We start from the raw sequence: 23,196 nt of genomic DNA, 5'->3' as shown, positions 1-23,196 counted from the left end.
CTCAGACTGGCCATGATTGTTTCTTGATGAGTGAAATCAATGAGCTGTTTGGTGGCCTCTAGAGACTCAGAACTTGGTCAATCCGCTTTGTCTCTCTAGGATGGAGATTCAGGACGTGCTTCATCTGCTGTTGTCTCGCTGGACGAAGATTCTAAACGTATAATATTTCTCTTCTCACAGACTGGAGGCTCAGAACCTGGTCGTATATGTTGCTGCTTTACAAGTTGTGGGCCACAGACTCGGGTAACTGTTACAATCTCTCTGGACAAAGACTCCGACATTCTTGATCTGTTAGTGTCCCTTCCTTCCTTCTTGACTCAGAATGAATGTATTGGATCCTGTCTCCCTTGTAGTGGGCCGCTGGATCTGAGCGGTTGCGTCTGTTGCTGCCTTCTCTGTAACTCAGAACATGGATGATCTGTTTCTATCTCCTTCCACGCAGGCTGGAAAACCCAGAACTTGCTCGGTTAAGGTCCTTTCTCTGACAGGACTCAGCCTCAGAATGGAGGCTGATCTGCTATTGTCTCACCCATGCGGGGCTCAGACTCAGAACAGTTGTGTCGGTTACAGTCTCACGTTCATTGGCCGGAGACTCAGAACAAGGAATGTCTTTTGGGAAGATACATTTATCTCTTTCAGATGAGGAGGAGATTGCAATCTGGTGCTTCTCCATTTCCGTGCTGTGATTGGCTGTTTCCATCAGAGCTGGGGGGACATGGTGTAGCCAAACTTTCTTTGTCCCTGTGAAACTTATTTGCATAGTCCAAACACACAATTAGAAAAGTGTCACTAAAGTTTTACCAGTGCAATTCTCACTTACCAAACCACAACCAGAATGCATTTGGCAATGTTATGAACACATTAAGTCCAAACATGATGTAAAAAGATTGAACTGCCATGTATGCATTCATTTGTCCATTAACAGCTGACTAAGTCCTGTCCTTCCCGGGATTTGTAAAAAGGACTCCTTCTTGCCCTCTAAGAAGTGTTTGGCTGTTGTCCTAGCATCTTTATCTGATGGCGTTGGACGGTTTCCTTATGTTAGTCCACCAAGAACCTATCAAAATGTAGCAAATCTTTGTCCACTATTGTGGTCAGAGAGGGGCCCCACCATGAACTGTCCCTGGAATGTGTTGTCCACTACAAATTAGACAGGAATTCCCCTTCAAATCTTTCTCTTGTGTGTCTCATTAGCATTTCAAAGCATTTCAATCAAATCAAACCTTAATTTTAGCTGACCAAAGTTTGCTGTCCCATGTCTTATCAGTCTTTGTCTATTTTGAGGAAGAAATGGGAGGATGACCGTGCGGTCAGCAGGAGGAGTGACCGTGTGCTCTCTGTGTGTGTGATGTGCTTTTTATAGCAGTGTGTTATAGATTTAGCTGCTGTAGCCTCAAGCCGCAGCCACTGGCTGAAAGAGTGCTGTGACTGGTCAAGGCCTTCCAGCCCAGCCGGCCGCTTGCCCTCTCGCGGTCGAGACAATTAAAACATAAAGACAATCTTCCTCGCTCAACAGACCAGAGCTCTTTCACCCCATCCACCCATCCATTCCTGATTCAGCTCCTAACATTCCCGCTCTTTACCCCTCCATCATTCATCATCCTGCACTATTGTCTCTCTCTTTCTCCCGATGGCGGTCTTTAGTTCCCTGAAAGCTGTTACATCACCACACAGAAGCAGATGAGGCCAGACTGACTGACACTGCTGTGGGATTTACCACATTGATTCTGCTTATATGCACACACACACACACACACACACACACACACACTCACACACGCAGCTTGAACATACACATACACATGTACACATACATGATAAACGCTCTTAATTACACATGCATGCAGCACTTTGTGTACTAGCAAATGTTCCTGCAAAACACACACACACATGCACAGGGGTAATGGCAAGGACACGACTTCAGGCCACATCTATTTATGTTTATGTTCATATTTCTGTGTCTTTCAGTAAATGTAGCCTCCTATTTGACAGTGAGTTGCAGCAGCAGCTCTGTGAATAAATTTGTGTGATATTTGATATTTACCTCATGTCCATTTCTGTCATCACTTTTTTTTTCGTGCTGAACTCCACTTGTTGTGGCAATGAACATAAAAAAATAATTAAAAAAAAGTAAAATAATAGTGTGTGTATATATATATATATATATATATATATATATATATATATATATATATATATATATATATATATAGCATAATAGATTTGAAATATTACGACATGTAATTTGACATTACACTTTTCTATTCATCCCTACTTGTGCATCCCATATCTAAACAAGCACAAAAGCATCAATCATGAAGCTCTTTACAGTCTGAATAAAACAACATGTTCAGCATAAACCAGCATCTAATCAAGCGATCTGTCACACTAAACCAGATTCAGAGTTCAGCTGGGAGTTCAGTCTAAACATATAGGATATTTGACTTAGGCCAATGAAAACACTCATAAACCCTACTAAAGCAGAAAGTGTAAGATCAATAAACCTGGAGGTGATTTACACAAACCGTTCAGAGAGAGACTGTGGTAAGAACCCTGTAATGCTAAACTGCTATTTTTTAAAAATCATTTTATGAACTAATCGACCAAGCTCACCCTGAGGAAAAAAAAAAGTGGAAGAACAAACTCAAGAAGAACAATTGAAATGTCCACCTAAATACAGCTTGTTTGAAGAATCTGAGCTTTCGAGAAGTTTTAATCAGTGAACAAATAAAACCAGGCCAGACGAGACAGAAGAGCTGATTATATTATTGCTCAAACTCTCATTTCATGGCATATTTGCAATTAATCGGATGTGATTGAAATTAGTAACTTCACTCCAGACTCCAACCCACCTCAGACATCAAGGAAAACTTCAGACAATGAGCAGAGACTGAGAAGAGAGTGATAATAACCCTCAAACCCAGACTAATTAAAGGCTTCAGCTGTTCTGGTTCATCTCTAAAGCACCACACATTACAGGCGAATCAAACTCACATCAACACATCTGAAACTCTAGAGCTCACGAGCAGAGCTTGTATCCCTCAGCACATACTCAGTCTGTCAATCAGTTTCACCGGATACCAGGGAAAGACATCACCCCGATGAGTTTTAAACTAGATTTTTGAAAGATTTATATATATTTTTTTATTATCGTAGACACTCTTGTTTGTCATTGTCTCATCAATTAAGCTTGTCTTTTATTTAATTAGTGTAGCGAGGTATGCTGGTCAAATTCAACAGATTGAAGTATTAAATTTATCTACATTTAGTTTAGTGCCATTGTGAGAACAGCAGCATTTATTTGTGTGTTTTGTGCTTGCGTGCTCCTACAGTGTGACGGCCGGCCGGACATCTCGCCTGGCGGCCTGACGGCCCGTCGGCCCATCTCCTCTCTGTCATAATCAATCCAATTATAGGATTACATCACACTTTATTGAACAGTCCTCTGGGAGCCAGTTTGTTCAGATCTAATCCACATTATAAAATCAGACGCCTCTGCTGTTTGTGAGCTGAGTTTTTCACTTCTCACTGAGCCTCTCAAATCCCTCTTCAGCAGCACCACTGTCCGTCTCAGGGGTTTTATCCTTAAAACCATTTAAAGAGGCCATAAATACTTAAATACCATCATCTTCCATCATTTCCATAGCCCTTCATAAATCATTATAAACAGACAGATCTATAGCTTCCCCTTATGAAGGGTAGATGGGAATCTGATTAAGTGTGAATCTGCATTTATAAAGGGCACAGTTCTCTGTATTTTATATATTTCTCTTTCTCTCTTTCTCTTCACAGTTGATCCTAAACGTCCAATCAGCACGAGCCGCCAGCCATCTCACAGGTGATGAATGAGGCTCCAGTGCAGCTCTGACTAAACCAGTGACAGTGTTGCTTTCTCAGATAAATGATTTGATCTACGGCACAAACTGAGGCTGGATTAAAGCTCGTAATAGGACTGAAATCAAACACACAAGTGAGTGAAACTAAACTTCAAACACTTTGAGCACCACACACACACACACACACACACACAAAGTAAAACTGCTTACAACAGCAGAAGTCCTGACAGCGTGAGACTCATTGTGTTTAGCGCTGAGGTCAATATCATTAACACACACTCAGTAGTGCTCTTTGGTGTGCAGTCAATACATCTCTTATTATCTTCTCCTAAAAGTTTTGTGGTGGTACTATGAACACTGATACCAGAAACAGGTAGTATAACACCAATAGTACTGTAAATCATTATTAGGTACTTAATGATTATCAGATTAATGTGAAGAAAAAGTGAAATTGCAAACACAGTCTCATTGAAAATATGTGCTTGGGGCACAGTTTCTGCAACATCAATATTATGTGCCTTATTGCACTTCTAGTGAGTGATGCTAAAATGTGCATTCAATACATTAAAAGCTTAAACTTATAATATTCTAATTAAAAATTATTTACTTTTTCAAAGAACATGTCTTTTTAATATTGTGCTTACACAGTTTTTATAAATTACAACTGCCTTTAAGTTGTAAAATGAAGGACATTCGCAAAGGGAAATTATTTATAAAAAAAAAAAAAAATTGGGGTCACTGTCATCAAAATACCATTCTTCCTTCCAAAAAATACCATGGTAAATTTGTGACAAAAAAAAAGTTATTTTTTATTAATGCGAAAAGACTTGCTAACATATTTTGGATGCTGGCATTACAGTTTAGATTTATATCAATTTGTTTAGCAAGCAAGAACTGAATTGGTTAACCAGCTTTACATGGAAAGCAGTTAGCATATGACTAACACTAACCAGAATAAACTGGTTTGAACTAGCATGAAAACTCATGCTGGTCTATGGTCTGTTCGGGAGGGTAAGAACTTGATCTTGATCTCACCTTCAAGGCGATACAGATATAGATGAGTCAGACAGCAACTGATTCACAGCTTCAGCAGTGCAGCCAGAATATATCAGCCCTAGTCGTAGCTGAGGATTATGGGAAAACGATGCTCATACTGGGGAAAAGATTACACAGGACACCAAACTCAACTGACATCACAAGCCGCCAGAAACTGCTGGATTTTATTTTATTTATTTATTTCAGCATAATCTGATGTCTGGATCCATCAACCCTCAGATTACTTCCCTTTTAATCTTTTTAAAGGAAACAGCAGAGTTCCTCCTTGCTGTTCTGAATCGCCATCTCTGCTTCAGCTTCAGGTTTGAGTCTCGGCAGGAGGCGAACAGGAATGATGGGCAGAATCGATAGAGACCAGAGGGCTGTAGATTTCAGAAAGAGGCTGATAGATGAAGAGACACGAGGTCTGTGACATCGCCTTCGGCCTCCAAATAAAGCAAGATCTCGACTCAGAAAAAAAAGAGTGAAACACGGCTCCAGCTTTCACCATTTCTCAAGCGGGCCGAAAACACACACAGCTGTGATTAAACACACTAAAGGTCATTGTATTTCCTTGAATACTGCCACACTGTTGGTGCCAGAGCTCTGAAAGCAGGAAATCAAGACCGAAGAACTCAACCCAATTAAATGACAAGTGTGAAAAATGAAAACACATTGCAACATTGTGGAAATGTTGGATGGCTTTTCATACTGTACTTCGCTTTTTGTATAGGATACATACAATCTGTCAAAAAATGCCATGGAGGAGAATAATTGAAAATGAATGTTGATAAAATAAAATGAAAGGTAACACTTTAGAATAAGGTTCCATTAGTTAATGTTAGTTAATGTATTAATTAACATGAACAAACGATGAATAATACATTTATTACTGTATTTATTCATCTTCGTTAATGTTAGTTAATGAAAATACAGTTATTCATTGTTAGTTCATGGTAATTCACAGTGCATTAACTAATGTTAACAAGCACAACTTTTGATTGAAATAATGCATTAGTAAATGTTGAAATTAACATGAACTAAGACTTATAAATGCTGTAGAAGGATTGTTCTTGCTTAGTTCATGTTAACGAAAGTAGTTAACTAACATTAACTAATGGAACCTTATTCTTAAGTGTTACCAAATGAAATAATGATCACATCTTAAAATGTAAGCAGGTTTTTTACCAGACCTAGGAACAGATTTAATGACACACCAGCACACTTGTGTTTCTCAATAACAACTGCTCTCACTTTTCTAGGTGATGAAGCCTTCTAATTCGTATTGAAATGCAAAATAAGCCTCATGTAATATTAATAGAGAAGCTGCAGACACCTGTATGTTTATTAGCATCTTCCAAAAATGAATGTGACAGCTCATGTGATTCATGACACCGGAGAAGCAGCAGTGTCAAGCGTCTGCTTTGATCATGTGACCTTGTGTATCTAATAGATTTCACACACACACACATACACATACATTCGTATGAATTCATTGTGAATGAGCTCTATGGTAATGGAATGCAATATAAAGGTCTCAGTCAGTGCTGTAAAGTTATTCATTAAAATGTGAGGAAAGGAGAGTTAATAATGGTTGGATTTCTCTTTTTATACCAGATGAATCAAGAAATTTTGATTTCTGATGCTTTTGATGAGGATTTTGGTTTTGTGCTTCAATAAAGAGAGATGTATAACTAAAATGAACTCATCAATCATACTGGCACATTTTACAATAACGGATGCTGCTGGAATTAATGAATCTGAACTTCCTCTTGAAATGTCAATTCAAATCATCCCATACTAAAGTACTCATACTACTTTTGCCTGAAGTACACATACAGTATTGTACACAGATTTTCCATAGGTTTTCTGTATCCGTGGGATATATTTGAGTGACCAAACATTTACTATTGTATAATATTTTTTAAATAAGAGGTAGTATTCAGTCTTTACTGCACAATAGTTAGTAAGTAATATGCTATTACTCAGTTTTGAACATAGACAAGAACTTCAGTTCAAAGGTCAGTTTTGAGAAGCACTTGGCAAACACTCTGTAACTCATTCTTCAATAAAAGAAGAGAGATGGAGAGCATCAGTTAACATTCATCAGACATACAGCAGCTTTGTGATTCTTTTATAATGTGCCTCATTTTTCATCTCTAGTGAAATACGCTTCAGTTTTATGGCCGTCACTTTCACACCGATGGTGAGTCGCTTTCAAAACGCCCCTCAGCCGACCTTGATGATTAGCTTTAATGAATCCTAGAAGAGATTACCATTATCCTTGGGATTTTTTTTTGTATTAACGGCCCGACCCAGAACATTCACAGAGAGAGACGGGCAGAGATAGTGATCGAGACTCAAAAATGAGGTATTTTAAAGTGCAGCTTATGCTTCAATTTGTGAAAAAGTAGTGAGGGATGATGGGTAGATTTTGTGAGTCAGGTTTGGGGGAGTAAGGACACTGAAGAGCGAGTAAGAAAGAAATAAAAAAGTGAGACAAAGGAAACTATAGAGGAATGAAGTATGAAGATGTATTGATAATAAATAACAATAATAAAGACGTGTAAAATAGAGCAGAACAGCGAAGTGAAAGGTGACCTTGCAAAGGACAGATGAAATGAAATAAAAAACAGTCCCATCCACCTCAAAATCACTCACTCACCTCAGAAAATATTGTATATGCGGCATCTAAAAGAATTTTCTGCTGTACGTGAGCATCAGATGTCCTTAGACGTCCTTCTGTCAGTCTTTAATATCTCAATCTCTCAGATTAATACTCATAGCTTGATCTGCAGCTCTGGCGCTGTGTCACCGATCTCCCAAGACTGAGGAAATTACCCAGAATGCTCTGTTCTCACTGTAATCTCATAAAGTAGTGCTGGGTGCCCCAAAAGTGACTGTGATAAATGTCAACATTCCCATCATGAAGTGGTTTGAAATAAACCTGAAGATCACAAGTGTGTGATCTGATCTCTAGGTACATGAGCTCTACATGATTCAGCCAGAGGAACTTGTTCCTGGATCAACATGCAGGAAGCTCAAAAGGAAAAACAGCCAGAGCAATGAATGGCACTGGGATTTGATTGGACTGAGTATTTGACGATGGACTGGATCTCTTCTTAGTGTCCATCTTATCACACACACACATGCACGCTGCTGATCCTTTCAACACTTTTAACAGCAAAGGCAGGTTAACCCGTCCATATTTGACATGCATTCGATTTCCATTTACTTTTGTCCGTATCGGTCACTCACATGTTGCTGTCAAGACTTGGCGACCCGGCCTCTTATTGATAGATCATTGATCTCTCTCTTTGAGAGGCACTTACTGTAGATCAATATCTAAGAAAGATCACGGCTCTCAAAAGATGTGCTAAATGCTACTTCAAAAGCTCACAGTCTATTTCTCTTGTTGAACAGATGATGTGCTCCATTACAGTCCTCATAAAAGCAGATTATATTGACAGCAGACAGAAATAAGGAAGAATACATTTGGCAGATAGTTTTTACTTTAAGATGTAATCATTTAAAAACATCATTGGATATGTTTATATTTTAATATATACAATGTTCAGTATCCAATAATGAATATAGGCTAGTATTTTCTGTGAATTTCTTCAGTTCCCTACAGCTGATTGCTCACTCAAACTCTTAAGAGTTCATTTTATCATCCTGCTCTGAGCAGCATCTCATCTGATATACAAATTGACTCAGTGTTTGAGCACTATACGGTGAAAAAGGTTCTTGTTTTCTGTAGAATTCAACTTATTCAGAGAATTAGTCGTCAAGTGTTTTTGCAGCACACTGATCAATGAGGCTGAAATGTCTAAAAGAAAGCGGATGCGATGTTCACTGATAACTGATGCATTTATTTATCCATTCAGTGGAAGCTAAAGAGTGTCCTCACAACAACTCCCAAAAGCATCAGACAGTTTGATTCTTGCATCTGAAGACCCTTGTTGATGTATTGAAAGCTAAATGGATGAAGGGTGTTGTGAATGCAAACACACTCTGCTCTGATTCTTCATGGACTTTCATTCATTTTATTATGATTCAGCGAGTGACTCTTCTAGAAGCTTTCAAGGCATGAAACCGATTACTGATCATCATATGATGGTATTAACTGCTACCAAACAACAAAGTCCGTTTTCTCCTCTGGTTTACATCATTCCTTGAATCTGTTTCCTGTCATTCCCTTTTTTCACCCTCTTTGAGAGAGAAAGAGAGGGAGAGAGAGAGAATGAATGAAAGAGAGGAACACAGAAAGACAGAAAGTGTTTGGTGTCTCTTTTTCTCTCTCATTTGCCAGTCACAGTAGATGGCTTCTCTGATTAAGTTGCTCTAATTGGACTCTGCTTCAGATTCGGCAGGTGAACAATGGCTCGCTTTGATGAAGGAGCCGTGTTGCGCTTCGGGGCTTTCGTTTCTCAGTCTGAGAGAAATCGTTATACCATTAGCGATGGATCAAATGCTAAGAGCCACAGATTCAAAGAACTGAGTCTTCAAGTCAAAGAAGCAACAAAGCAAATGACTTAAAATCTCCCAGGTCGAATAAACCTTAAGATCCAGAGTGTGAGGAAATGCTTTCAGCTGCTGTAACAAGCTTTTAAAACATGTCTGAGATGTGTTCTGTCCTTAACCCATACACTCTGATTTTATTTCTCTTTTGCATGAGCAGAATGACAGAATGTCCCTGTTTGAGACCAGAGGGGCTGCAACTGCTCCAACACTCGACACACAGATGGTGCCTTTACGTAACGGACGCATTCATTACATCCACATCATTTCTCATATGAAGCTGCACTTCACGCTGAAATTATTTCAACCTTAAGTTCAGCAGTGACACGCAACATTACATGTGTCAAAAGTATCTTAAAGTCGCCAACACGGTTTGAAAACAAACAATTTCTTTGCACAAGCAGCATCCTCGACGTGACATTTGAACAACCAGACATGAGCATACTTTTAGCAGGTGACAAACTGAAGGTCATGAAAATCTCCAGCCTCATTAAAGAGTTCAGTGTGTTTGTGAAGATTCAGTGAAACAATCCTAAATGACGTCAATCAGTAGAGCAACAATAATGAAAAAGACTCATTGCCTGCACGAGGGAATGTTAAAAGGTTTTAAAAGATGCCATTCCTGATCTGATAATATAGGTCATAAAACAGCCTGTAAACAAGTTATAGATTACACATATCCTGCATAGAATACCAGCAGTATGACGCATTTGACCAAAGACTAAGTCACTATGTCATATGATAACCCTTGTGAAAATGAAGTTATTTTCATAATATTTTAGAAATATTATACTTTAATATGGTCACACTTTAACAAACTATTAACAACTTTTGGCTCAATAAACTCCTAAGTTGCTGGTAGCTAGTAAGCTACTAAGGCAGTTGTTAAGTTAGGAATTGGGTAGGATTAGGAATGTAGTATATGGGCTTTATATTTACTAATAAACAGCCAATTTGTTAATAAAAGGCATGCAACTAGTTAACAGTAAGAATTGGTTCCTATATTAAGTTTCACTAAAGTGTTACCTGACAAAATGACAAGCAAGTGTCATCGGGTTAGTACTTGTCTTTTGAATATCTAGATATTGTCGAAAAGTGCTCCACACATTTTGTTTATCATTATTTACAGGCCTCCAAAATACTCTCCAGCCTTTGTTGAAGGCTTCACAGAACTGTTATCAATGATTTCCATAAAGTTTGACTGTTTTGCTATTGTGTGTGTAGAGGGGGGGGGGGGGGGGTAATATACACATAGATAACGCAGAAATCAAAACTACAAAATAAATTATAGCTGGTTTAAACACTTCTGACCTTATTCATCATGTACCCACACACAGTCAAGGACACACTCTAGATGTACTCATCAGTAGAGGTCTAAACATTTCATTCATTGTTATTAAAGGGTTAGTTCACCCAAAAATGAAAATTAGCCCATAAATTACTTACCCTAAAAGCATCCTAGGTATATATGACTTTCTTTTTTCAGACGAACCCAGTCAGAGTTACATAAAAAATTGTCTTGATTCTTTCAAGCTGTTTAATGGCACTCATGCGGGTGTTGCATGAATCAGTCCAAAAGAAGTTAAATAAAAAGTGTCCAGCCATAATAAAAAGTGTCTCACACAGCTCCAGGGGATGAACAAAGTCCTCCTGTAGCAAATCGATGTGTTTTTGTGAGAAAAATATCCATATTCAAAACGTCATAATCACTTTAATGTAACTTATACCATTGCACATGGAAGCAGCTCCAGGCTAATGACATATGAGATCGCTGACTCTCGTGAAAACCAGCATTTGTTTAAAGGAGGAAAGGAAGCAAAGTTTCCATATTTTAGGAAAGGAAAAACTGTCTCCTCTTGGCTTATATCAAAATCCTTCCACATTCTTCTTTACATAATCCTCGTTTTGTATTTCGAATTACTGACCATAGTTTTGTTTTGATCTCTCCCCTGCTCTTCCGCGTTTGGCGTTCGTCACTTCTGAGCAGCACATGCACAAAGTTTAAAGTTACTGCTTTTTTTAAATATGGTTATTTTTCTTACAAAAACACACAGATTCGCTACAGGAGAACTTTGTTCATATTCAGTAGCTTCTACTTTTCTTAGTGATGTAGTGCCAGTTTATTGTATGACTGTGCTGTAGTATATAAATACACTTGCCTTGCCTTTAAAACACTGCAAGCTAAATAAGCTGTTTCATACACTTAATTATATAAAATATATGTTATCTACAAGTATGTTTTTTTTTTTTACAAACACTTGTTAAGATTTAAAGAACACTACAAGTGCACATGCACAAGCACACTTTTTTTCACATGCTAACAATAACATGTAGATTTAAAGTCCTCAAAAAAAACCTGCTGGAAAATCTAGCTTAAGCTGGCCACTGTGTTTTGGTACATGTTTGCTGGTTTAAGATGGTCATCAGCTGCTGCAAACTACTGTAGCAAACTGACTGCCATGTTCAATAACACAGCTGACAGTTTAAACAGGATTAACCAGGAAGTGAAAATGAAAATAAAAGAAGTTCAGAAAGAAGATGCCTTAAATGTTGTGTGTGTGGGTTCTTAACCCAATTAGCAAACAGAGCAAATGCTTCCCAGAGAGCGTTTAAGAGAAAAAGGAAATATCATGTGCAGTGCACACTCAAATACACACTTACACACAAATGCACAAACACACACATTTACAGAGGACGTGAGCAGGCGGGGGAGGAGAGTGAAAGACAGACCGACAGAAGCCCAGAGAGATTGATGACTATATTCAAATGAATACAGAGAACTGACAGGAACCCAATGGAGCGAAACACTGGCACAGAGAGAGTCTGATGTGAGCCAGTCCGGCACACGCACACTTACAACGACATACAGTAGCACACACGTCAATACAGTGACAAACGCACACTTTAACAACACACGCGTGGTGTGTGCTCCAATTCCCAAGACCAAACACAACCACAAACAGCCTAAAATGCTTTTAGGATCAATAAACGCAAGAACTGAGACACCCCTTCACCTCTTTAAACGAGCACAAAACAAGGAAGTCACAAAGAACCGATTGGAAGTAGAAATAGACCAATGAAAAATCACCCGGTTTCCCATGAGAAGAGCATCTATTGCCATTTCAAAAGCATCACTGAAGCCGGACAAAGCTGAAGACATTTTACCCCTGTCTTACCTAATTTAGGGAGGGAATATTTGACTTTGAAGTAATCCTGGTAAAACTGCAGGAGTCTCTTGGTGATGTGCAGAGCGTAGTCCCCCGATCCGCTCTGGATGGCATCAGGTCTGGCGTAAAGCCGAATCTACAACAACGCAACATAAGAGGAGAGAGAACAAAAGTCAAAGTGTGTCAGGTGCTGAATGAATGACTCTTAAACGGCTCTGTGTTGATTCCTAACCTAAATTCCCTCGAGGATAACAGTCATGGGCTTGAAAGGTTAAGTTCCAATGGAAATATATGGTGAACATATCTGCCAAATGCCATCATCAATTTTGCATTTGTCTTTCAAGTCTACTTTTCTCAACCCCTTAACCACTGAGCAGGGCATTAAAAAATATAACTGTCACCTATACTCAAAACAAGTTCAAATCCTTTCATTTTCTTCACAGACAACAGGAAGAGAGACCAATCACAAGTCACTTCGGCACAGGAAATGCAAATATTTAGCAGAGATTTTCCCCCACTTTAAAGTACTGAGAATGACATTGAAATAGAAAGACGAAGGTAAAACTAATATTATAAACTAATATAATATTTATAATGAACATTTTGTACCACTGTTTTAGATTTGCAATGCTTCATGGGATGAGTGATTCGTTCACTCATAAAAGATGTGGTCTACCTTCCAGTTTTTAAATACTTAAAATCAAACTGAAGTTCTTCATTTTTGATTCACCTCAAAGTGGGTTGGTTTGATACACAGCCTAATATTTTATTCAAGAACTCATTTAAAATCCTGTAATATATACTTCCAGAACCAAGGCCATTGAAAAGTAGGCAGCCTGTTCTACTGGAGTTATGCTGCCTTTAAATGAACTGCCTGCACTTTCATAAACCATAATCTTATTTGGCTGTAGCTACTGAAAACTATATATATATATATATATATGTGTGTGTGTGTGTGTGTGTGTGTGTTTAAATTTGATTATTTCCATCAATTGTGAGCAAGCTGTTTAATAAAATAGCATATTAGTCATTTGTTTTATTAGATTTCCATGAAAAAGCCAAGACAAAGCATTTGCATTATTCTGAACTATTATATGCATGTGTGAGAGAAAGTGTGTGAGGTGTGGCTCTGTGGGAAATGTATTCCCACACTAAAAATGATCTTGGACTCTTTTAGCCGAAGGCTGATGCACGGTACGGCTTTCTGAACGGGCATCCATCTATTCAGAATGAATGTCCTCCTACACTAACAAAGTTACAGTGCAAAACAAGCAGGAGGAAAGGCTTTGTTTCAGAGCCTGGCAGCAATGCACATTGAATTATGTGTTGTTTACCTCACATGTTGCTGGCGTATCGATCAGCTCTGTGTCTGATATAAAGATGAATGGGTGGCACTTAGGGCTGTGGAAATGATTCAAAGCTCAATCAAATCAATGTGATTTTAAAACAACCTGTAATTAGACAAAGCACTGGAGCTGACAATCAAGAGATGCTTCATTAATCAACTGGTGTGGAAATGGTTCAGTCTGACTGCTTCATTTGTTTGTTTGGTTGGTTTTTTTGAAAGCAGCTTGACAGAGACTGAAATGGGGTTAATTGAACTTTAATAGAGAGTCTTTCCATGCACGACTGCTCGACATTGATCCACTAACAAGCTCTTTCTCATGAAAAAATGAAGCTTTAGTCAACACATTCAGCACTTGACCTGATATTAACAACCTGTTGAGTTATTATTCCATACATGTATGACTGTGTCATATAATTCAGGCACTTTACAATTCATTTCTCCGTATGATTTTCTAGTTTTACACAATTTGATTCCTTGTTTGAACATCTAGCTAGTCACCAGCTTGTGTTGTGTAGCCCAATTAGTCTGGTTTAACAGCTCTAAACTATCTATTAACCAGAACCAAACTATCATAATTCAGCCTGAATCAGGATGGATATTCATGCTTGTATAATGGATATTTTATTTTTGAAACCTACAAGGCATTGGTATTCTTCAGATAAAATAACGATTTTGTTCAGTAAATGCCTTAAACATGCTTTTTGATCAGGCTGAGTAATTTCATGAATATGTAATGAGCATATTTAGTATTGTGGTGTTGAATTTTGATTAGATATTACAAGAACATTTTAATGATAAGATAAATACAAACTGACTTGACACTTAACCAGTGGATTTAATAATGGCTGCTGTTATGAATGAAATATACTGCTTTAAATGAATTAATTAACCTCTTTCTCGTATTTAGCAGTTTAAATAATTAAGATTACACATAAGAAAGGGAAACTCTGTTGAGTGATAGTATTTTTTCACGTATCAGAAATCATGAGTCTGAAGGGCCTGAGGGTCAAATTGTAATATGTGAGGAGAGAGTCCAGTGGTCAATACAGGCGAAAACAAAGGTCACGTTCACCAAAACAGATGTGTGTGATGATGAAGCCTCAACATTATTCACACACAGCAGCAGGTTGACTAAACCCTGTAGGCTGGTAAAGAGAAAAAAACCCATGATGAAACAGATGATCCAAGCCCAGGCTTCAAATCCAATGGTTTGGTCAAAACTGGACATGATGTGAAGAACGAAACATAACAGTTAAATTTAATTAATTCAAAATAGCAAGTTATATTAGTCTTAATGGATCATTTAAGATACCATCTGATTTTACAGCAGAACAACCGATAAAAATCAACAATTAGCAGTTATGTTCATGTTAATGGAGTAGATTTTGTGGGGGAACGTTTAAGACTGTAGCCAAACGAATCACCTCTAAACCAATGAGCTGAACCACTTACATTCTCATCAAACTGAATAAGCTGCCAACCCCCAAAACAGACCCAATATCATATGGAACTAATTAACAAACAGAACCATTAAACAAACATTCCAAACACCCAAGCACAGAAAAACCTTTAAACTAATAGAACAAAGATCCAAACAAACAGACCAATAAACAAGTAAAAAGAGAGAGAGAGAGAAAGATATTAACTAACAAAATGAAAAAATCTAAACAAAACCATTAAACAAACAAATACAACTAAAAAGAGCATCTAAATAGGACTAAATTACAAACACCCAAGCAAAGCCAAAAATGCACAAACAAATAAAATCTTTAAATTAACCAAACAAAAAGATCAAAAAGACCAAAAAAAAAATTAAACAAATAGAAACAAGATTTAAACAGAACCAACAAACCAAATGACAAACATGCCAAACACTAAAGAGCCAAAAACCAAAAAACTACTAATTTAAACTAACAGCACCCAAATCCAAACAAAACCATTAAACAAATAAAACCAAGATATAAACAAAGCCAACATTCAAACAGAACCAAATACCAAACACTCCACCAGAACCAACAACAAAAAGAACATTTAAAAGAGAACCGAGATCTAAACAGAACAATGACCCAAATTCAACCATTAACAAACAAAACCAACATCCAAACAACCAATAAACTGAGAAAAACAAATTAATGCATTGAAAAAAAGAGTGTATCCAAACAGAGACAATAAACAAACAAAGCAGGTTTTAACTGAACAACTGGATGGAGAAATCTTAGGATATAATTTTACTGGATGTTTTTATTTTTCTCCACCTATGCAATCTTGTTTACAATCCAAGAAAAGCAATTTCAGAGGCAGACTTAATTATTATATTTGGATGAAAGTTATGTGTTAATTATGTGCATGTATAGTGAATAGTATTATGAATAGTATTTAATTTTTGACATTAATATAGAGATAAGAGGCAATTAAAAAGTTCCAAACGGTACTTCTATTGTTATTTGTTGAATATATATATATATATATATATATATATATATATATATATATATATATATATATATATATATATATATATATATATATATATATATATATATCATGGCTCATTAAATCCTAAAATATAAAATATAAAGATTAGATGACAACAACAAAATAGGCCTGCGGTTCTCAGGAAACACAATCTCAGGCATCATTACTCTACTAAACATGCGGAGCATTATGCTGGATGTGAGGAAAAGATGAGTCGTACGCATCAATAACTGTGTAACTGTGGCAATAAATATACATAGTTTAATTCATTGTTGCATTAACCCAAAGTAACACTGTTCAACCACCCCCCCCAATGGAAAACACCACCTGGCTCAGGTAATTTGGGTTTGAGACCCCTCATCTAGAGTCTTAAAACCTGTAATATATAATCCCCAACCAACTGCTGCAGAGTCTGATGTTATTTTTACACGTGTGTGTGTGGTAGATCAGTGTTTCCCCATAAACCCTGAGTAATAACTCCACTCTCCTCTGCAACGTTCCTCTCCCACGATCTTTCCTCTTGCTCTGCACAGCCAAATCTTTATGATGAATGGTGTGAGGGGGCTGCCCTGCTGCTTTAATGTGATTGATGGGGGATGCTAGCGCGTGGCTAACCGCTACAAGCCGTAGTGTGGGTATAAGTGCCCCAGATAGAAGCACACACTACAGTCAGCAGTGATATAAAGGAGAGCGTGGTCATGCTGAAGGAGATCAGATTAATTATACCAATATCAGGAGGAGGCCGGCCAAGGGCACGCAGCAGAAACCACTGAGAAAGCCGTCAGGAAGTGTCTAATATGACAACATGGCTTTGACTGAACGTGATATCAGTAGCACAGCGCATAAACCATGTCTCTCTGTTGGCAGACAGATGATGCCGCTTAGACTGTGAGGATTCAGTGCCAAAAAAACATTTAAGTGCATGTGCTGAAAGTGATACAGTGAATATTATCTTAATGGCTAACCTTCGCATAAAACATGCTCATGTGATAAATAAAACCTAGAAGAGTTTGTCATGAACAGAATCCTGGACACGAGAATAAGTGAATGCTTGTTGCACATGACTACTATCCTTTTAAAAGCAATTGTATAATGTTGTAGACACTGGACTAATATTAGTGGAGACAACCCTCTCCATTTACAGCACATCCACTGTGTAACCATTATACTGACTATATAAAATTACAGTAAGCTTCATATAAACATATAAGGAAGATAAAAGCTCTGTTCCAAAACATGCAGTCTTGGCAGATCCCTTTCAAGGGAACCGAAACTACAGTATATATAAAAAACAGCGATCTACACAATTGACTTCAATAGACTTTGATGTCATCATGTCACTAAGCTATTCAATATTCTAATGTACAAAAAAGCATAGCTCGTGCAAATATTGGGTTTTAACAACTTTTAATTAGATCAAACTGTTTTATCAATACTTTTCAGTATTAAATTAAACATTTGTTCTCTTACACTACCAAAGGTTTTTCAGTCAGTTAGCGTATGTAATGTTTTTTAAAGGCTGCATTCATTTGATCAATAATAAAGGTAAAACAGTAATTTTGTGAAATATATATATTTTTAATTTAAAAAAAAAACAATTTTCTAGTTAACTATATTTTAAAAAGTAATTTTCAGCATCATTATTCCAGTCTTCAGTGTCACAGGTCAAAAGTTTGAAATAACAGAATTTATTTCAATTATAAAACTTCTGTTACATTATCAATGTCTTATGATTTAATGATCTTTGATTTAATTCCATATAAAAGTATACTTACCCCAACCTTTGGGTAGCATATATTTTTTTTTGTATTTATTGATTACTCTCAGCTTATTTGCCGTTTTGGATTGATTTATTACAGAACTCAATGCTTTCTGGGATTGTCTTTGCTCTGAATAGTACATGAGAGGCTGCCTTAGAATTTGGTAATCTTAAAGGCAGAACGTCTTCTGGAAAAGCATCTGTGATGCCTTAAAAAGTTTCTCAGAAGCTTTTAGAAAAGAGTTGTGGAATAATAAAATCTTAGTTTACTGTTTCTAACTTTGAGTTTTAGGGACTTTAAATGCGACTCACCACAACTCCACTGTCTGTAACTGCTTCTCTGTAGGTGAAGTTGCACACGGCCCAGGCCAGGTAGTACGTGGACATGCGGGGCGTCCTGGAGAAATGGTTGGTCACCCATCCGTCCTCGTCAGATGTCGAGGCTTCCACTGGCATGTTAGACAGCGACTGATACGAGCTCTCGTGTTTCAGACTCACTCTGAACGTGGCTTTATAGATGGGCTCGTCGAAACACGGGAAGGCCTTTCTAGCATGAGTCGGTGAGAACTGCGTCACTGCGAGAAACCTGCAGAATAACACCAGCAATGAGAACATGTACAACAATGTAGTTGACAAGGAAATAATAAAAAGCTGTCACATTCATCTTACGTGTAGTTGGATTGGGGAATTTTGAGTGTATCATTAATAATCTACATTTAGACACACTTACCACATCAGAATCACATCTGATTCTTAATACCATTATAAGTCTAAACTACAAACAGCCATGGAAATTTTTTATCAAAGATAGAAAGCAGGAAAAGCGGTGAGCTGCATTCCAGAAAGCTGCATTAATGGACATTAAAGGGAGATTTGGCTTTGACCACCCACAGCATGACCAGCAGACGAGGGAGGAGGGTTTTCTGCTCCTGCATTTCTGTCACAACTTTTTACTCTCATTAGCAGCCGTCCATGCAGTAACAATGTATAATGAGTCTATAAAGTCCCATCTGTTTACCTCCCCTTCATTCAACTATTTATAGATGCTAGTACCATTTAAACATCTTTACACTATTTAAAGACAACAGCTGAGACACATCAGGAGGTGATGAGAAATCAGACAACTAACAGACACACAGGAGGAGATTGTACAGGGATGTCAGAACGAAGATCCCTGCAGCGATTCACATGGAGATGTTTAAGTTGGTTGTCTAATGCGACATGGCTGTACCTGAAAATTTGTGAATGATGAAGGAAAACTGTTAAATCTCCAAAAAGACCAGATGATCGGATGTCGGTTTGAAGTGAACTAACAACATGGTTCATGTGGCCAGGTCTAACTACATAAACACGGGTATTTTCTCAATCCTGCGAGATCCCTGCTGCTCGGCGTTCACAAATGTACGAGCAGCCAGCAGGCGCTGATTACACTAAACTCAATGATCTTCACAGCCTGTGGAGCTAAAAGATGCTGTGGGACGCTGTCTGAACATCAGCGTGTTGAATTTATCTCAAACGTGCTCTTCAATGGACCTTACAATATCAACACCTCACTTTGTGTCGAATCAAAAATGGGTTTGAAACGTTACACTGAGGCGTTGACATGCTGTTTTGTAGCTGAAAGCAGGAGGAAAGTCCAGCAGTCCAAGACAGAAAGGCAATTGGAGGATGGACAAAAGGTTTATGAAGTGTGTCCATGAAAGCGATTCCTTCAGGGTAAAACCAGGTTTAACCATGTCTCAAATGCAGGAAAACCTGGGGCAAAGATTCAAACATAAGCCATTCTTTTCCTCAGAGGACTAAGAGTCGGAAGCCAAAACAAGAAATAGATACTGAGTGCTGTCTAACTGAAATCACCCTGAATATGAGGATGTAAATGGCTGTAAGACACTATAACTAATCAATTTATGAGATTAAAGAGCTGAATGATATGATATTGGGTGATCTAGTGATTTTAAAAAATTGAAATGTGTTCATCTAACTCTGTGTGATAATTTATGAATGTTTAGCACTCTGCTGGAAAACTTCCCACGGTCACGTCTCAGTGTCTGACAGTAAATGAATCGTCGCATTAGACACAGCTGTGACTTCAGTACCCAGGGGTTTATAAGTGTTTATTTAGATTTACATGACTTCTGACCTCCCTAAACACTGAGGAACAGTGACTGTCTGAGACAGAGACGGTGCAAATTACATGAAGACTAAGAGTTACAGGAAACAGCCTAAACTCAACTGTAACCTGGTTATGAATATCATGAATAAAGAACCAGAGATTACATTTTGTTTATTTTAACACATGCTGTAATAATATTTGTAAAACAGTGACATTTTTAGCCTTGGCAGTTGTGTTTGTAAAACGAATCACTTCTATGTTGTACTTGACACTTTACTGACATCCTGACATCTGCACATCACTCGTCCCTGTGACAATACAATGTTAAGAAGCATTTGTGAGAATGGCAATAAAGACTCACAAGATTCACAGATTCAACTAAAGTGCAGCGGTTGCTATTAACCTACATTTTTAAGATGCATTACAACCTACTTTATGTGATGATGTCATATTCATTAATGATGGTTTTGAAGTTGCAAACATTGCGACTGAAATTATTAGATTCTGTTGTAAGCCATCGAAAATACTAGTTAGGAGAATAAATTAAGATAATTGTAATATAAGTATTGTTGGTATTGCACTAAGATGCAAATAAACATCTACTATACATATCAATGTCATGTAGCATCATCATAGCATGATTTGCATACAATATCACTGACATGTGAATCTTACAAGAATCAGTATTCACTAAAGAAGTGCTCATTCTCCCCTCAGAAAATTCCCATTAAACCATCATTTTTTACATAATACCAGAGTCTATACAGTTCCTATGGGAAAACTGTGGTAACTTGGTGAAAGTAGGATTATTCTACACTGTTTGAATCTGATCCCAAATTGTATATTATAGTCAGTAAGTATGGTATTTTGGTTATCATGATACATTTCTGTGAAAGCATTAAACCCCAAAAAGTGCGTAATTGCGCATATGATCGTCAGGCAGCATCAACAGTTCCCAGTGTAACAGTAAAACATTATAACAACACAAGAGAGACTTTGACTCGGACGCTGAAGTTCTTTTACCTTCTTTCTCCATTCAACACATAAGAGCTGCGGAAGAAGCCCAGGAGCTCGTGCTCGATGTGCGCGTGGAAAGTGATGTTGATCTTGTATGTTCTGAGGGGCTTCATCTCTCTGTGCAGCGCGATCACATACACCTGCTTGGGCTGGTAGTGGAAGCGGCGCTGGATCCTCATGGCGCCCGCTTTCTTGCTGTCCGAATACACCAGCACCTTGTCCACCTCCAGCCGGTCCGTGTGCAGCACGATCAACTTCGTGGAATGGACGCACTCAAACTCAATGTGCACCTCGCCGGAGAAGGTGAAGTTCTCCATGGACACGGACAGGCGGAGGTCGTAGTGGCGCGGGCGCAGGGTGGCCGGTAAGCGCAGGTGTCTCCAGGGCTGCTGGCCGTCCTCTGAGTCTCTGTGACTGATGTTAGCGTTCCGGGACTGTTTCCACTTACTGTTGCTGGAGCCGTTCGCGGCCAGAGTCCCGCTACTCTCCGCGGCGCACCTCTCGAAGCTGACGCTGAGCGTGATGGCGATGGCCGTGACGATGATGAGGGTGAGGATGGAGATGGCGAAGCCGAGCACAAGTCTCTTATTCACAGTGATGTGCTGCTCGGTCGTCCGGGGCCGGACCACCACGCTGTCGGCCCACTGATCGGACAGAGGCCGTCCGTTCCTCATGCTCGCGTCCTCGATCCCCATTATAATACGGATCTGATGTGTTTTATATTCATGATCAGCTTCAAATTGCGGAGGATGAACCGGCAGACTGATTTAAAGGCGAAAAATTCGGTGAAGATCCCGCAAAACGCGCAAAGCTTCGAAGAGAAAGAAAGAACTGATGATCGACGACGTCGAGACTATATTCGCGCGGATCAGAAGTTCGTTTGGTCAGATGCTGGAGCTCATCGAGTCCCGCCGCACATCCATCTCTGCTCTGACATCAGTCTGATGTGGATGAAGGTCCAGCACCTGCTTCCTGATCAATCGCGAGAGTGCTGTGAATATCTCTTTTCTGCCTCCTTTTCTCTCTTTCTCTCTGATTCTCTCTCTCTCTCTCTCTCTCTCTCTCTCTCTCTCTCTCTCTCTCTCTCTCTCTCTCTCTCTCTCTCTCAGTCAGTGGGCTGCGCGCTCCTCTCTCTCTCTTCCTGTCTCTCTCTCAGAAATTCAGTCTAGTAACTCCAACTAAATCTTATGTTCAGTTAAATCACATTTAATTAAACAGTGAAATTTTCCGACAGGCTGATGTCACTCTTCTCTTTCACATACATCGAAACTGTTGAGTTGCATGAATATTCAAAAGAATAATGGAAAATTAAAATGGAACAAATTAAATGGAAAATTGATACACCCATTTGAGACATGCACATGTCAAAATCTTACAGCAGCGCTGTGACAGTATTTTCAACACAACGATTATTACTCACCACACAAATACATTAGAACATGTCTGTTGTGTACTTTGACAACAAAAGCGTAAATGGTGGCGGTGTAATGATTAATTCAGTATTGTGGGACAGTAAAATAACAATAACAAGTACAGTAAGTATCAATCTTTGTGTAACAGACTAAGTACACTTTCAGGACACACTCTTTGTAATTTCTAAAATGAAGCAGTTTAGTTTATTGCAGTAGTGTGTATTTTGGTGTCTGTGTGACTGGGTGCGGTTTAAGTTTTATAAACCCAAATAATTTAGCATATTCGCAATGTGAGCGACAAAAGAAAAAAGAGGGCTGCTGTCCATGGTGCTGAATCAATCAGTACCATCAAATCAGTTACATCAATGGTGTAATTCGTAAATGGAATAAATATATTTTCCAATAGGGTTTCCATATTTCTCCAACAAGCTCTGTCTCAGATGACTACACCCACTGGAAGTAAAAGATATAGCATTTATTGCAGTTTTACACCTGCTCATACACCCTCCACCC

The 23,196-nt window shown here is 38.4% G+C and overlaps 1 protein-coding gene across 1 annotated transcript in view; it reads right to left on the bottom strand.

Moving 5' to 3' along the window:
• LOC113056802 (thyrotropin-releasing hormone-degrading ectoenzyme-like) overlaps positions 1-22,321 on the bottom strand; it is a 43,758-nt gene extending 21,437 nt beyond the window's left edge. The window contains exons 1-3 of the mRNA XM_026223673.1: positions 21,278-22,321; positions 18,454-18,727; positions 12,569-12,695 (exon numbers count right to left, since the gene is read on the bottom strand). Coding sequence (XP_026079458.1) covers positions 12,569-12,695; positions 18,454-18,727; positions 21,278-21,966 — 1,090 coding nt within the window. The 5' untranslated portion in view covers positions 21,967-22,321. The remainder of the gene's footprint in view (positions 1-12,568; positions 12,696-18,453; positions 18,728-21,277) is intronic.
• Between the last annotated feature and the right edge of the window lie 875 nt (positions 22,322-23,196).

The sequence above is a fragment of the Carassius auratus genome, chromosome 4 (assembly GCF_003368295.1).
Source record: "Carassius auratus strain Wakin chromosome 4, ASM336829v1, whole genome shotgun sequence".
NCBI lineage: Eukaryota > Metazoa > Chordata > Actinopteri > Cypriniformes > Cyprinidae > Carassius > Carassius auratus.
Note: the sequence above shows the minus strand (reverse complement) of the source record. Positions and strands in the feature narration are given on the sequence as shown.